Raw genomic sequence first — 14,331 nt, 5'->3', positions numbered from 1 at the left:
TTAATTTCTCATTTACCACATGCAATAATACATAAACATGATGCTCATGACATGGTTTAGTATTTTGATTAAGGCGTAACACCAAGGGTGTTACATGTGGGTGAGCGGCGACGCCGGCCAAGGCACGGTGACCGCGCCGAGACACTGCAACCGTCCGGAAACGTGTCATGCATGCTTTTTAAAGCGTCCCAAAAATCCAACTCAATGCTTCAATTGCTAAACCACATATTCCATACTCAAGAAGGCATGTTAGGCTATCAAAACCAGCCATGAAACCCAACCACTACTTAATCCAATTCACCTGCAAAAATTAACAAACTTGGCCTTGTCACACCGCTTCCCGACTTAGGAAATTCGACTAAGTCTCGATCGGATTCGCGTCGAATTCGGTTTCCAAGCTATTCGGTACGCTAGCTAGGGAGTTCCTTTCGCGACCTCAAGTATTTCATCGTCACCTACGAAGCTTATACTACAAACTTCATTAAAGTGTCGTATATGCATTCTATAGTATTTTTGTTCAATAAAAATTCGTTTAAAACCCTAAGTAATATAACGCGACATTGAATGTATCTTTCGTTTCACGTTTCCGATGATCGTTTCAAGTTATGTACATTGCTTTACACCATATATTACACACATTTACACATAAATATGATGCTCATGCAGTGTTTTAGCAAAGTTTAGTCCACTACTATTAAATAAACATAAGTTCACATTTGCTAACTAATTAACTAGTTGCTAGCTGGGTTCTAAACACTTTTAGTACATCTGTTTGGATATTTAGGAGTAAAGTTTGGTCCATGATATCTAGTAAAGAAAGCTAAACACAAAGCTTTGCCTAACTTATATTAATATAGTAGACAGTGTGGCTTTCAATGCACAATTGCACATGTCGCAACATCAACCGCTATTGCTAATGCTACTACTATTTAGTCTTGTTTCTATTAATATTGTTTAGTTTTCAATAAAACTAGTGTAGTGTGTGTCATCGTCTTGAGGGGTGTATGTAGCTTGTGGGACTTTTGTTTTGTTATTTGTTGATCTCTTGTCTACTATATTAATATAAGTTAGGCAAAGCGTTGTGTTTAGCTTTCTTTACTAGATATGGACCAAACTTTACTCCTAAATATCCAAACAGATGTACTAAAAGTGTTTAGAACCCAGCTAGCAACTAGTTAATTAGTTAGCAAATGTGAACTTATGTTTATTTAATAGTAGTGGACTAAACTTTAGCTAGCCACGTGCTTCCTCCATATTAGTAATTCAAGTCGTTTTGGACAGCAACACGATCTCTAAAACATAACTTTGACTCTTTATTTTTATAAAAATAATTTTTGAAAAGTGATACATATATATTTTTATGAAAATTACTTTTCAAGACAAATCTATTCAGATGGTTTTCACAATTCTAAACTCAACAACTTAAAAGTTATTCATGATTTATATTCCCAATGTTTGATCCAAACCTTGTTCAAAACGACTTGAATTATCAGTACGGAGGGAGTACATTTTACCCCAACTAAACTTTAGTCCACACAGATAAATTTTAGTTCTAGCTAGGTGATCCAAACATGCCTAGCTTACTATTAGCATAGTGTTTAGTAATGCTTGTGCACAGTGCTTTTTCTTTTTGGTGCTGCATCTACCGTACCAATGGTTGTTACGCTGTTGAACCAAACAATAGTAGTCATACGCATTCAGACAATTTTCAGGCCGGTTAATAACTCCTTATCCTGATTACTGTACCCTCTCTTAATTAGGCATCGGAAACACCGTTCATTCATTGCATGCAAATTTCTATCGTGTAGTACATGTGCTGGTGGTTACTTGTGCTACCTCCACAGTAACTTTTTTATTACTCGGATGACACTCCCATATATTTTTTTAGGTTCGTTAACCATGTAAAAATGTACTGCACTGTGCATTTGTATGCATGGGAATTCACTTCATACGTAGACTAGATCGAAGTAATAATTAATTAAGATCGTGTATAATATTCCGCCGTCCACTGCTAGGGCCTCGTTTAGTTCGCGAAAATTTTTGGGAAACGGTATTATAGCACTTTCGTTGTTATTTGGCAATTAGTGTTCAATCATAGTCTAATTAGGCTTAAAAGATTCGTCTCGTGAATTTCGTCTAAACTATGTAATTAGTTTTATTTTTTATTTATATTTAATGCTTCATGCATGCATCCAAAGATTCGATGTGACGGGAAATCTTGAAAAATTTTGCAAAATTTTAGGAACTAAACACTACCTAAACATGCAACTAAACAGCACCTTGATGTTATTATTATTATATCATTTTGGGATTTCTGCTCTAGCTCTACTTCTGCTGCTGAGATGACATCAATCTTTGCTTACAAGTCGTCATCACAAAGCTTGCACCTGCATTTGCAATTTTGCATTATTTCTTACTGGGAATCCAACTGCATGCAAAGCGTGTCAACGAGCTTTTAGCCTGTTCGCTTAGTCGTATTTGGCTTATAAACTATGGCTTATCAGTAAATGAACAATATTTTTCTCTCACATCAAACCTGCCAACAATAATTTCAGCTATGACTTATAAGCCAAACAAGCCCAAACGACCAGGACGTTAAATTCTATCTGTCTCCAAGCATCTATATATATTCCAAAGGCTTATGTATAAAATATTATATTCTATTTCTATGCACCGGCCAGCTGTCTCAGAAAAACCATCCCATTTGATCGTCGTCCGATGCTATAAAAAATTGACCGAGTATATTTTGAGGGTCAAAATTTGAATCTTTCATGCATGTAAAAATCAAATCTTTTTTTGTATCTACTCCACAGATTAATTAAGCAGTTGTTTGATTTCTGAAGTGGCCCTCTTCAACTACCGAGCGAGCGAGCGAGCGAAGCAAGCAAGGCTAAGCACAAGCACAAATCAATGAGGTTCGCTAGCTGTTGCATATGTATCAAGCTCTGCCTTTTAACTTGCCACCACTTTTCCTTCCATTTTAATTTCCCATTATTATTTATATATACACCATGGGCTTCTTCACCTCTCCCCTACCTGAGCCTTGCCTTGCCTTGCCTTGCTTTCCCCACACTGAAGCAAGCAGCAGGTAGCTGCTTCTGGCTTCTGACTTCTGAAAGCAGCGAGCAGCCTACCGCGAGAGAGAGGGGGCGCCATGGAGGTGGCCGTGGCGCTCGCCTTGCTCTTCTTCTGCGTCCTCCTCCTGGCCTCCGGCGCCATCGCCTTCCTCCTCATCCGCCACTGCCTCGCCGCCCTCCGCAGACGGCCCTCCGCCGACGCCGACCCGGAGGCGCGAGCACCAGCAGCAGCAGCGCCACGTCATCGTCAGCCACAACCAGCAGCAGCGGCGGCCAAGCCCAAGCAGCAGCAAGCGTTATTAATAGCCGTCAAGAAGGAGGCGCAGCAGCAGCAGCAGGCGCCGCGGCGTCTGGCGTGGCGGGAGGTGGAGGCGCTGACCGGCGGCTTCGACGAGGCCGCCGTGGTGGGCCGCGGCGGCTCCAGCACCGTCTACCTCGCCAGGCTCCTGGACGGCTCTCCCGTCGCCGTCAAGGTGCACCGCTGGTGCGGCGGCGAGCGCCGCCTGCGCGCCTTCCGCCAGGAGCTCGACCTGCTCCGCCGCCTCCGCCACCCCAACATCGTCGCGCTCCTCGCCTACTCCGACGACCACGGTGAGTTCATTCATTCGTGCGCGCCTTGCTTCTCTTTTTTTCCCATCTCGCTACACAGAAATCATTGAAGCTTTCACTTTCACTCCACGCTTACGCTACTTTGTTCTGCTCCAAACCAACTGTCCCTGTTCCTTGTTCTAACTTTATTCTTTTACGGTTTTTTTTTATTAAAGATAGATAGGTAGATGATAGATAGATAGAGAGACAGACACCAGTTCATACACCTTAAGTAAACATATAGTACCGATTATTTTGACATGAAACTTGCTTACATGTGGCAAATTATATTAGGAGAAATAAGCTATTAGTAACTTGGATCTGATATGGCATGCATTGACTTTGTTTACACTTTACTTAATACAAGTCATGATCGAAGTCAAGCTTACACATTTCTTTATCAAAGTAGCGAGTAGCAACCAAGAAATGAAGGAGCTTTAGAGTTTTCCTTCGGAAATGAAGGGGCTTTAATTTAGACTTTAGCAGCCTTTAGTCTCTAAATAATGCAGATAAATTATTACAAATTGCAAAAGAAATAAAAAAAAGGGTGCAGTGCGCGCGTGACATCACTTTACTCCCTACCTAACGCCTAACGAGAGTCGAGAGCAACGGCTACACCGCTATGGCGCGTATATTCATTCATTTCTGTACGGTGACTCCCCACCTCTTCTCGTCAAACCTGCACTGCACTGCTTCAGCTTGGTCGTCGCTGTCGCCTGTTTTTTTTTTCCCAATTCACTTTCACTCCGCGGTGAAAACATGTAATGTAATCACCCATGGAGTGGTAAACTAATGACTGTTACTGTAGAGGAAGAGGGCGCGCTGGTGCTGGAGTACCTCGCCGGCGGCACGCTAGCGGACGCGCTCCACGGCTCGGCGGCGGGCACCGCCCCGCTGTCGTGGGCGCAGCGCATGCGCATCCTCCACGACGTGGCGTGCGCGCTGGAGCACCTGCACGACGGCGGCGGCGGCGGCGGCACCTCCACCGCCGTGGTGCACGGCGACGTGTCGGCGTCCAACGTGCTCCTCGACGGCGCCACGGGCGGCGGCGCGCGGCTCTGCGACCTAGGCTCCGCCTGCGAGGGCTTCTCGGCGGCGGTGGCGCCGGCACGCGCCGCCGTGGCCGTGGGGTCGCCGGGCTACGCCGACCCTTTCTTCCTCCGCACGGGCATCGTGTCCAGCAAGTCCGACGTCTACGGCTTCGGCGTGCTCCTGCTCGAGGCCGTCACGGGCCTGCCAGCGGCCGGCGGCGGAGCGGCGTCCGAGATCGAGAACCTGACGGCGCGGATCCTGCCGCGCGTCAGGGCGCGCGGGGTGGCGGGGCTCGTCGACGCCAGTCTTGGAGAGGGTGGGTACGACGAGGAGGAGGCCGCCGACGTGGCCAGGCTCGCCGTGGAGTGCGTCGCGGCGCAGCCCGGGCTCCGGCCGTCGATGGCGCAGGTGCGCGCCGCCATCGCGGAGAAGGCGGCCAGGTCCATCGCCAAGGCGGGCTACGGCCACCATATCCAGCTCAGCAAGCTGCTGGAGCTCACATGATTTTGATGTTTTGAATTTATTTACTCTCCGTTTTATTATTTTCTTCGATCGCTCCTTCCATTGTGTTTAGAGCAGTTATGACGTCTTAGCTTCGATGTGTCATGTGTGTGTGTGTTCTTGTAGCAAAAGTAAATTGTGCCTTTCATTGTCCTTGATGTTAGTATTAGGGTAGGATTGTAAGGAAATGGATTGTGCATTGGAGGGGGAAGAGGACTTGAGATTGATCCGAGTGAAATGTAAATATGGATGGAATGGATTTACCGTGCATTTTCTTTCCTGCATAAGAGTACAGTAAGGGGGCGTTAGCAAGGGGATGTTTGGTTCCTCTTCCTAAACTTTAGTCAAAGTGTTTATGTAAAAAATGACTAAATAAGACTAGATTTAGGAGACGAAGAGTGAACCAAACACCCTCTAAGTTTGTTTGGCCCAGCCAGCAGCTCTCCACCGCGGCACCACCGAACAGACAATGAGTCTACAAACTCACTCACTAGGAATCTAGGATGCTAGCTACCTCAATGATTGAGTGATGATGTGCAGCAGAGGCAAGGGAGCAAGTGAAGCATGCTCATCATCATCATTCAGGTTGCGGTCGAAGGCAGCGGCAGTTTTTGGAGGACCAGCCAGCTCATATTTGCAGCATAAACGTATCAAGTGAAAACTAACCTCTCCGTGCAAACCGTGCAAACCAACTGCGGGGGGGAGGTGGGAGGGGGGATTTGCAAAAGTGTGATTAGGAGCGGGCGTAATTACACTTTTGCAAATCCCCCCTCCCACCTCTCCCCCGCAGTTGGTTTGCACGGTTTGCACGGAGAGATTGGTTTGCATTAGATATGTTCCCTGCATATACACACTTACGATTGTTGGAAAGATTTGCTCCGTGTGTCAGCCGGAATGGATTCTCCAACACTGGTCCTGCGACTCCTGCGGATGTTTTTGGTAATTTAGTGCGTGCCGTCATATGGCGAGGGAATTTCCTGGACCACACCATCCAAAACAAAACAAAAAAGCTTGCAAAATACTCCTCCTAGCACGGTAGCACCAATATTTGTTTTGGACTCGCAAGATGCAACTGGAACAAGGATTGATCGTTAGCACAGGGTACGTGCTCATGGGATACTGTTAATGTCTTGAGACATAAATAAATAAATCTAATGTTCAACTAGTTTCTGCACCACAAATTGCTTGCCACTTGAAGCGACTGTCAGCAATACTACTACTCTGCAGTCTCCACCAGCAGTTGCAGCACAAGACTGAAATGATGCTAAACATTCACACCAATCCCTGTATAAAGTACGTAGTAGCACATGACAACATCAAACCTTACAAGCCTCTGCACCATTTATATGGAGCCCCCCATGTCTATTCACAACTTTAGACACATATATCCTATTTCAGGACCCCAAAGAATTTAAACAGAAGAAGCATGGTACAGCGCAAACTCACAGTTTTCATCTGAGGAAGAGGAAATATTGTTTCATCCGCTGTGTTGTGTGGAATATCAACTTCAATGTTACAGGGCCAATTACCAAAACAGAGAATTACAAGCAGGCAAAAATGTTAATACAGGTCAACGGGATTTACAAACCGATGGCGTCAGCTTTGCTCTGTCAATTTTCAATGTCAAAGGATTTACAAACCGGTTGTTCCAGGAACATGGAAAATCCTTTAATACAGGTCAAAAGATTTACAAACCGATGGTTCCAGGAACGACGATGCCTGTCAATTTTGATGTGGGCGATCCTGTCTGTTCTTTGCTCTCTTCATCTTTGCTTTGAACCTCAGTTTCAGTAGCAGTGTCTCCATAGTGTTGACAAAGTTGCCGACTGCCATAACCACCAGCAAGATCCCGCAGACTACAACCTGGTAAAAAACGAAAATGAGGTGTAAATTTCAGTCCAGAACAAGTGCCAAGTGGCATGTCAAGATCTATTCAAGACAGTTTGACCTACATCCCTCCACCACCACCCAGAATTTCAAATATTGGGAAAGGCAATAAATTCCAGACAGCAATAAATTCAATCAAGGGCCTAGACAATTTAATCCTATCTGACATTCAACTGTAAATAGTGAAACTGTTAAAATCATTCTTGCCTGCCATTCGGAGGCAAGCCCATGCAAAGCTGTCTGAAGAAGTAAAACTCCAACATATGCTTCAAAACCCTGAAAACATGGAGCATCAGGACCAGGTGCGTCAGTGCAGCAAACAAATGATATTAGTCCGATTAGACAGGATTTATGCATGAAGGGCCAACAACTTATTCTGGAGGGTTCATGATGAGTGGCAACTCAGTTCAAGAGAAAAACCAGGACCTGCCATAGTTCGAATTGTGCAGACAACATACCTGTAATATGAAAAGCACAGGGTATAGCAGCAACAGCTGCCCCTCCACACCAGCTGTTTCTCCAGCGACGACATCCATTCTTTTAGCCTGCAAGGAGTTAATTGGGAGAGATGTTAGGTTAACCTTAAAAAGTATTAGATAATGACGTGACACAATGCTGATTCACAGGTTCACATTCTACCAATAAGCTCTGCCCACAAGATTTCTTTTATGATAAATTCACTGACTGTTTCTTTTTGAGAGTACTAAATCAGAGAAACATTGATTATCTTGAGTTGTCCTTTGTAAGCACCTAGTGAAGATCTCCAAGCATCTAGTTTCATCATATACAAATTTCCACTATGACGCTAATGGAAATGGAGAATGTTCCTTGGTTTGAAAAATGTTTCATCATATACAAGGAGCCTTTTGTAATTCTAGTTAGGATCATGTGTGGAATACTTATGTGAGATATGCTTATCCTATGTATTGAAATTATAAGTTTCCAATGCCACAGAGGTTAGTTAGTTTCTTAAATTCAAACAAGACCTTACCTTTCCTAGAGCTATTCGAGTACGCAATCTTTGGCGCTGGTATCTATTCTGTAGATGCATTGCAATGCCTTGCATGATTGCCCAACGCAAGAAAAGTTGCACCCCCCTCTGCAAAAAGGTTATTGTTTGAGTGCAACATTAGGAAATTTCCCAAGCGATGCCTGCATCAGTGCTTCTTCCCAGAAAAAAAAAAGAGAGCATATACCTGCTTGCTAGAACAATCAGGTTGTCCCTTTATTTCCCATGTAAGGCTAATAAGAGCCATCAGCGTTGCTAGATAGTGGTGATATATCCACCTGAAAATGTAGCAGCGAATCATGATAGAGAAAGCATGCATTGGAAAAGAAATTTAACCAGAGAATAAACTAAACACAGTCAACAAATTATTTGAATTGAGAAACATTTAACCAGCTATGTTTTATAAATGGACATTTGCAACTAACCTTAAATGCTGCAGTTAAAAATTTAAATATCTTAAGCAGTGAAACTTTGGGAGTGATGATCCCTTACCATGGACGAATGTCACTTCCATTCGCAATTAATACATTCTCACGCAAAGCAAAGCTTGTGTACAGGTATAGTAACCAAGCCTGAGAAGCAGCAAGACATTATTTAGATAGTTCTTGTTGGACAATGCAGTGATCAGCACAGCGAAAATATTCAAGGAATATCACAGTATCGACAAAACACCTGATAAATTTGAACAGCCAATGCTGGAAGGCATCCATCCCATATCCACCATCTCAGTAGGAGGAGGATAGATGGAAACAACAGAAACTTATAGGCAGTCCTATCCTGCCAATAGAACAGGTTAAAACATCAACACTGTTGGTGTGAGGCATAGTTTACAAGATGAAATATCAGTTCAGCCCAAAGATCTAAGGATTACTTGGATTCAAAATCCCAAAAGTATATTTTTTACACAACATTACAATGCATTTACCAGCATACAGCCCAGTATTATGTGTTTCTGTACTAGCTAGAGGTTTATAAAATATAACTGCATCACACAAAACAGGCTAGATGTTTCATTAGAAGAACTTACTGAATTAGTCATGTTTTACCCTGATGATTTCAGTTCCTCCTAAAATTTTGTACACAGTGGCAGATTAAAGGTGACATATATTATACAAGTTTCGTCATAATGCTTACTATCATTGGAACCAATAAGTTACCACTATAAAAGGTGAAAAGTTTAAGCTGACAAATCACAATACTGCACTTTCAGTTCTTGATATCATATGTGACCCACCCACAAACAAAAAAGTCTTTCCGAACGACATTGAAGAAGTATCTTAAGCATACCCTATAATTGTTATACTCATCCTTGATTTTGAGCTTATCTTCCTTCCTCGCCACCCGCACATTCACAGGGCCTAGAAACGTCTTAAGAAACTTCCCTGCATGTTCACACGATAGTACATCAAAATTAAGAAATCATGATCCATCGATGACAATTAAACTTGAACACAGAGCAAAACAGGGTAGGGTATTATATATGAAAGAGAACATATCTAACCATTTCTCTTGCTGGGAAGAAACGAAGCCACATCACTATCCGTGATTGCGACCCTGGCACGCTCCAGTTCCTCCTCGACCTGCATCAAGTATAAATCTGAAATGTCACGTTTCGAACAAGAGCAGATGGCCCCTTTAGGTCATTTTAAACCTATTGTGCTTGCAAGGACGTGCAGGGCGCTAATCCATAAGAAGATTTTACAAGATGTGATGTTTCAGTAGCACACAACAATGTCCTTAGGCCAATGAGTTCATATAATCTAACTGTCCTTACCAGGCTACCACGCTGCACTACATGTAACAACTTGCATGATCCAAAGCCATGTAAACTTCCAAACCAAAACGAACGAAGAACCAAAGCCAGCGTACGCACAACCATTTGATTAATTAGGTTGAATTCGGATTTCAGGCTGGCATCTATACAAGTCGTGTTATTAACAGATTTTCTCATAGCTTGTGAGACACAGACAGACGACAAGCTGCCAGAACTGGATGGAACCTTATCCTGGAACATCCGGCACAGTAGTGGGGGCGTAACCATTCCAGGTCGAGCAATCATAAAAAATGCGGACAGAACAAGGCAATCTAATTAATCCAGCAGTCGGGCATCTCCATGCCACGCCCATGCATGAGACGGTGAGATGGGGAGCAAAAGATGGGATCGCGGCGCAAGCTTTGATGAAATCCCCGCCGCAGGGGCATCCTTAAAGTAGGCATCAATCCGCGTCGGCAAGCTAATCGCGATCTGAGATACGGGACCTGAAGGAGGCAGAGCCTGGCAGGAGGAGAGGTGGAGGAAGAGAAGGCGAGGCGAGGAGGACCTTGTCGAGCGTGGAGGGATCGAGGGCGTGGAGCTCGCCCTGGAGGCGGCGGACGTCGGCGTCGAGCGCCACGGCGCGGCGGCGCAGCGCGTCCTCCTCGGCGGCGCGGGTGGCGACGAGGGCCGCGGCCGCCTCCCGCAGCTCCCGCGCTGCCTCGGCCGCGGCGGCCGCCGCCGCCTCGAGGCCGCGCGCATCGCCGTCGCCTGACATTGGCTGGTGCGGGCGGTGAAGCGGTGGGGCCCTGCCCTGCGCTGCGAGGCCGGCGTGCGGGCAGAGGACGATTCGAGCGAGCGAGCGTGCGACGGAGGAAGAGCAGAGACCAGAAAGATGGAGAGGGGTTGGATTTGGATTTCGGTTCTGGAATGGAAGCCCTTCTCTGTGCGGCTGCCTGTGCCTTACACGTCACCCTCACTTTGTCAAAACTGGTGGGTGGGCCAGCCCAAAGGAAATAAAGTTACTATCTCTTTTTTTTTCTTTTATTAGTATTTTCATTTTATTATTTATTATCGATCAATTCAGGAAAGCATATTATCTGCAAGTAATCGCTGCCACGTTGGACTAGGATTTCAGTTGTTGACCCTTGCAAATCGTAAACCAGAAGCACCTGGTCTAGAGAGCCGTGCTACAAAATCAATTCGCATCCGCTGCCTGCCGTGCTTACCAAAAAATATTGACAAAATCCTTTTCAAAGAACGGAAATGACAAAATTACTAGTTGACCGGTCATAACTTGCAGGGATTACTTTAGTCTATATACAATCTGGAGTAATCCTATTCCTTGGGCGGAAGAAGAAAAAAAAAACGGCCAACAAGTGTAGCAGTCATAAAATAAAGTAATCCTCACCTCCTAAATTATAAGTCATTCTATTTTTTTTTTAGAATCAATGCATCTTAAATTTGACCAAATTTATGTAATGAAATAATAATATTTGTGATGCCAAATAAGTATAATTAGATTCTTCGTTAATTATATTTTCATAGCGTACCTATTTGATGTCATATATCTTTGTAATTCTCTCTATAATTTTGATCAAACTTAAAATACTCTAACTCTCAAAAGAAAATTAGAATAACTTATAATTTGGAATAGAGAGAGTAGAGTAGAGCAAATACACATAGCATTAACAAAGTTTGTACTCAAGACGTGCAACTATATTTATTGGAGAAAACTCAGAAAAGGAATGGCTCAACGCCCAGCGCAATTACAGGTAACAGATACACGTAGCATTCAAACACAAACATTTTCATCTGTGACGCATGACACGACAGATAGCCGCCACCAAAACCACCTTCATGGCTTCCTATGTTAAGTTTCGTCCAATCCAATTGAAGCGCAGTTTATCAAGGAATACTATCCAAAATTATGCAATATTTTAGGAATACATAACCTACAAAATTCGCTGTTAATCTATCATATGTATCCGATGAGCTGACGACATTCACAGAAATCGGCTTGCTTTAGGAACCCGATCCTGCTGTAACTGAAAGCAGCTTCAGCCATTTCCAGATTCCAACTCCATGCAGAATATAACCCTTGAGTCAATATTCTAGTCAACTGAGCTGACTGCGCGGCATCAGATGCATAACAAAAGATTAGCCGCAGGATGTTATATGCACAAATACTTGATTCTCCGCTTGAACACAAGTGACTGTACTGGGCTCTCGGAACTTAGCCACATAAGACAGCAACATCAAGTTCTGTTTCGTTTACCCACACCACAGATTCAGAATTTCAGATGCACGCACCGTCAACTGGCAGGTTCAGTATGAAAGCAGTCAGGATTCTTCAAAGGTCCTCCAAACAATAGCAGATTGTCTGCAGAATCAATCAGGCCGGGCAAACAACAGTTAAGCAGCAAGCTTGACTTGGCATTTGGCATGAGTCAAGCACGTCGACTAAGCTGCAATTGTCATTTATGTCTTGAACTGCATTCAATTTTCTGGTTTTTTTTTTTAAAAAAAGGCATGAGAGGGTAGCGTCAACTGTAAAATATTCAAGATGCTGAGCAAACGTCGACTAAGACAAAGAATTTTCATGTATTTCTTCGAAACATACAGACACAGGGAAAAAATATATCATACTTTCTGCAAGGCCATCCTTGCTGTGCCATTCGTACAGCGCACAGTTTGACAATGTATTAGATGTTCTTGTTTCTTCAACCAGGGGAAGAGTGCCCTGTGTGCAAAACATATATAATCCGCATCCTGTCCAACTTAGGACTAGCATCGAGCTAACCCCCTACCAAATCTCTCTACAACCCTGTTGTAACCCCGATTTTGGGTGCTTTTGAGTATAAGGATCATCGGCTGCTGGACGTAGGGCACCGATTGGCCCAAACCAGAATAAACCGTTACGTCCTCTATGTGATTCTTGTGTTCTTGAGTCCACCCGAGCTACTGCAAACCCATACTTTAACACCGACTCGAACAACAATGCTTGCCGCGGTTCCAACCCCGTGACACCCACTCTCTTGGCCATTTTTACAACTGATACAACCTTGTGAGCCTAGCCATTCACTCTCACTCACTTCCTTTGATTTGTTCATCATCTTAGTGAGATTGGAGAGCATCCAAGTACATTGCTTGAGTGATTGTATCTAGTGGCACTTGGTGATTGTGTTTCGCTGTAGGTTTCTCTTGTTACTCTTGGTGCTTGCCGCCACCTAGATGGCTTGGAGCAGTGGAGGAGTGTTGGCATGTGTTGGTGATTGTTCATGGCCGCACCCGGTGATATTGTGAGGGGTTCTTGAGCTTATTCTCTGGTGGAGCACCAAAAGCTACTCTAGTAAATTGCTCATGACGTTGAGTCATTTGTGTGGATTCTTACGGCGCCCAAGTGTTGGGCTAGGCATGGTGCCTATTAGCGTGTGAACCACCAAGTGAATCGGCCATCACAACAGGGACTAGCTTGGCGACAAGCAAGTGAACCTCGGGATAAACCGTGGTGTCATCTTTGGTATTGTAAGGAAAATGGACCCTAGACCCATTTACTTTGGATTTTGGTGTTTGATGACCAACACAACTAAATTGGACTAATGAATTTGCAAGTGATTGTTTTGTAGTCCAATAGGGTGCAAGACGTGACTTGGACTTAGGCGACGTGATGATCCGATAATCAACACCATAAGCAAGACCCTAGAAGCAAAAGAGAAGACTCAAGATATCAAGCAAAGTCCAAGCACGAAGATAGGAACCAAGCCGTACGCAAGATCGCAAAGAAACAAGCTCACAGAGGTGACCGGACGCTGGGAAAGTGGTCGGACGCTCCAATCAAGAGCCTCGGTAAACAGGCGTCAGCAGCAGCGACCAGACGCTGGCGGCAAGTCGACCGAACGTAGGACAGTAGAGTCCGGTCGAGTACAAAGAGGTTCCAGAGCGGCGAAAATGTGACCGGACGTGTCCGGTGGCATGTGACCAGACGCTGGCAGCATCCGATCAGTTGATTGTGGCTCCAACGGTCGAGACGATAGGACGCGTCCGGTTAGGACATGATCAGCACCCGGTCAGTAGCAGAAAAGCGGGATTTCGTCCCCAACGGCTATTTTCTCAGTGGGACTTATAAATACAACCCCCAACTGACCAAATGAGGTGGGTGGAGCTGAGAAAACATACCAAGGGTGTTAATACACTATTTTAGTGATCTCAACTTGCATAGTGCTTAGTGTTTCATCAGGTGATTAGCGTAGGTGCTTTGCGAAGTGCTTAGGTTAATTAGACCACCGCTTATGCGCTTGCTCTAGGTTTAGGCCTAGTGTTTAGTGAGGTTTGCATACCTCTTACCACTCGGTGCTTGCGCGCACTATTGTTGTACATCGGAGGGACTTGTAGTCTTGCGAGATCACACCAACCGCATTTGTGGTGTGGCCGCCACCATGTACCGGAGGGAACAAGGCCCGCAGCGTTTCGGCCGAAAACTT

General features: G+C 44.6%; 2 protein-coding genes across 2 annotated transcripts; one reads left to right on the top strand and one right to left on the bottom strand.

The window, feature by feature from the left end:
* The first annotated feature begins 2,947 nt into the window (after positions 1-2,947).
* Positions 2,948-5,468, top strand: LOC136475454 (salt tolerance receptor-like cytoplasmic kinase 1). Its single transcript, XM_066472925.1, has 2 exons — positions 2,948-3,668; positions 4,474-5,468. The coding sequence occupies exons 1-2, from the start codon at positions 3,155-3,157 to the stop codon at positions 5,199-5,201; spliced, it is 1,242 nt and encodes a 413-aa protein (XP_066329022.1). The 5' UTR covers positions 2,948-3,154; the 3' UTR covers positions 5,202-5,468.
* Positions 5,469-6,643: 1,175 nt separating this feature from the next.
* LOC136475455 (uncharacterized) lies at positions 6,644-10,770 on the bottom strand. Its single transcript, XM_066472926.1, has 10 exons — positions 10,416-10,770; positions 9,596-9,674; positions 9,382-9,476; positions 8,767-8,871; positions 8,587-8,666; positions 8,282-8,372; positions 8,077-8,184; positions 7,544-7,630; positions 7,293-7,361; positions 6,644-7,061 (listed from the first exon to the last, which is right to left on the bottom strand). The coding sequence occupies exons 1-10, from the start codon at positions 10,623-10,625 to the stop codon at positions 6,921-6,923; spliced, it is 1,065 nt and encodes a 354-aa protein (XP_066329023.1). The 5' UTR covers positions 10,626-10,770; the 3' UTR covers positions 6,644-6,920.
* Between the last annotated feature and the right edge of the window lie 3,561 nt (positions 10,771-14,331).

The sequence above is a fragment of the Miscanthus floridulus genome, chromosome 8 (assembly GCF_019320115.1).
Source record: "Miscanthus floridulus cultivar M001 chromosome 8, ASM1932011v1, whole genome shotgun sequence".
Classification (NCBI taxonomy): domain Eukaryota; kingdom Viridiplantae; phylum Streptophyta; class Magnoliopsida; order Poales; family Poaceae; genus Miscanthus; species Miscanthus floridulus.
The sequence above is the reverse complement of the archived record's forward strand: the minus strand, read 5'-3'. Positions and strand labels throughout refer to the sequence as shown.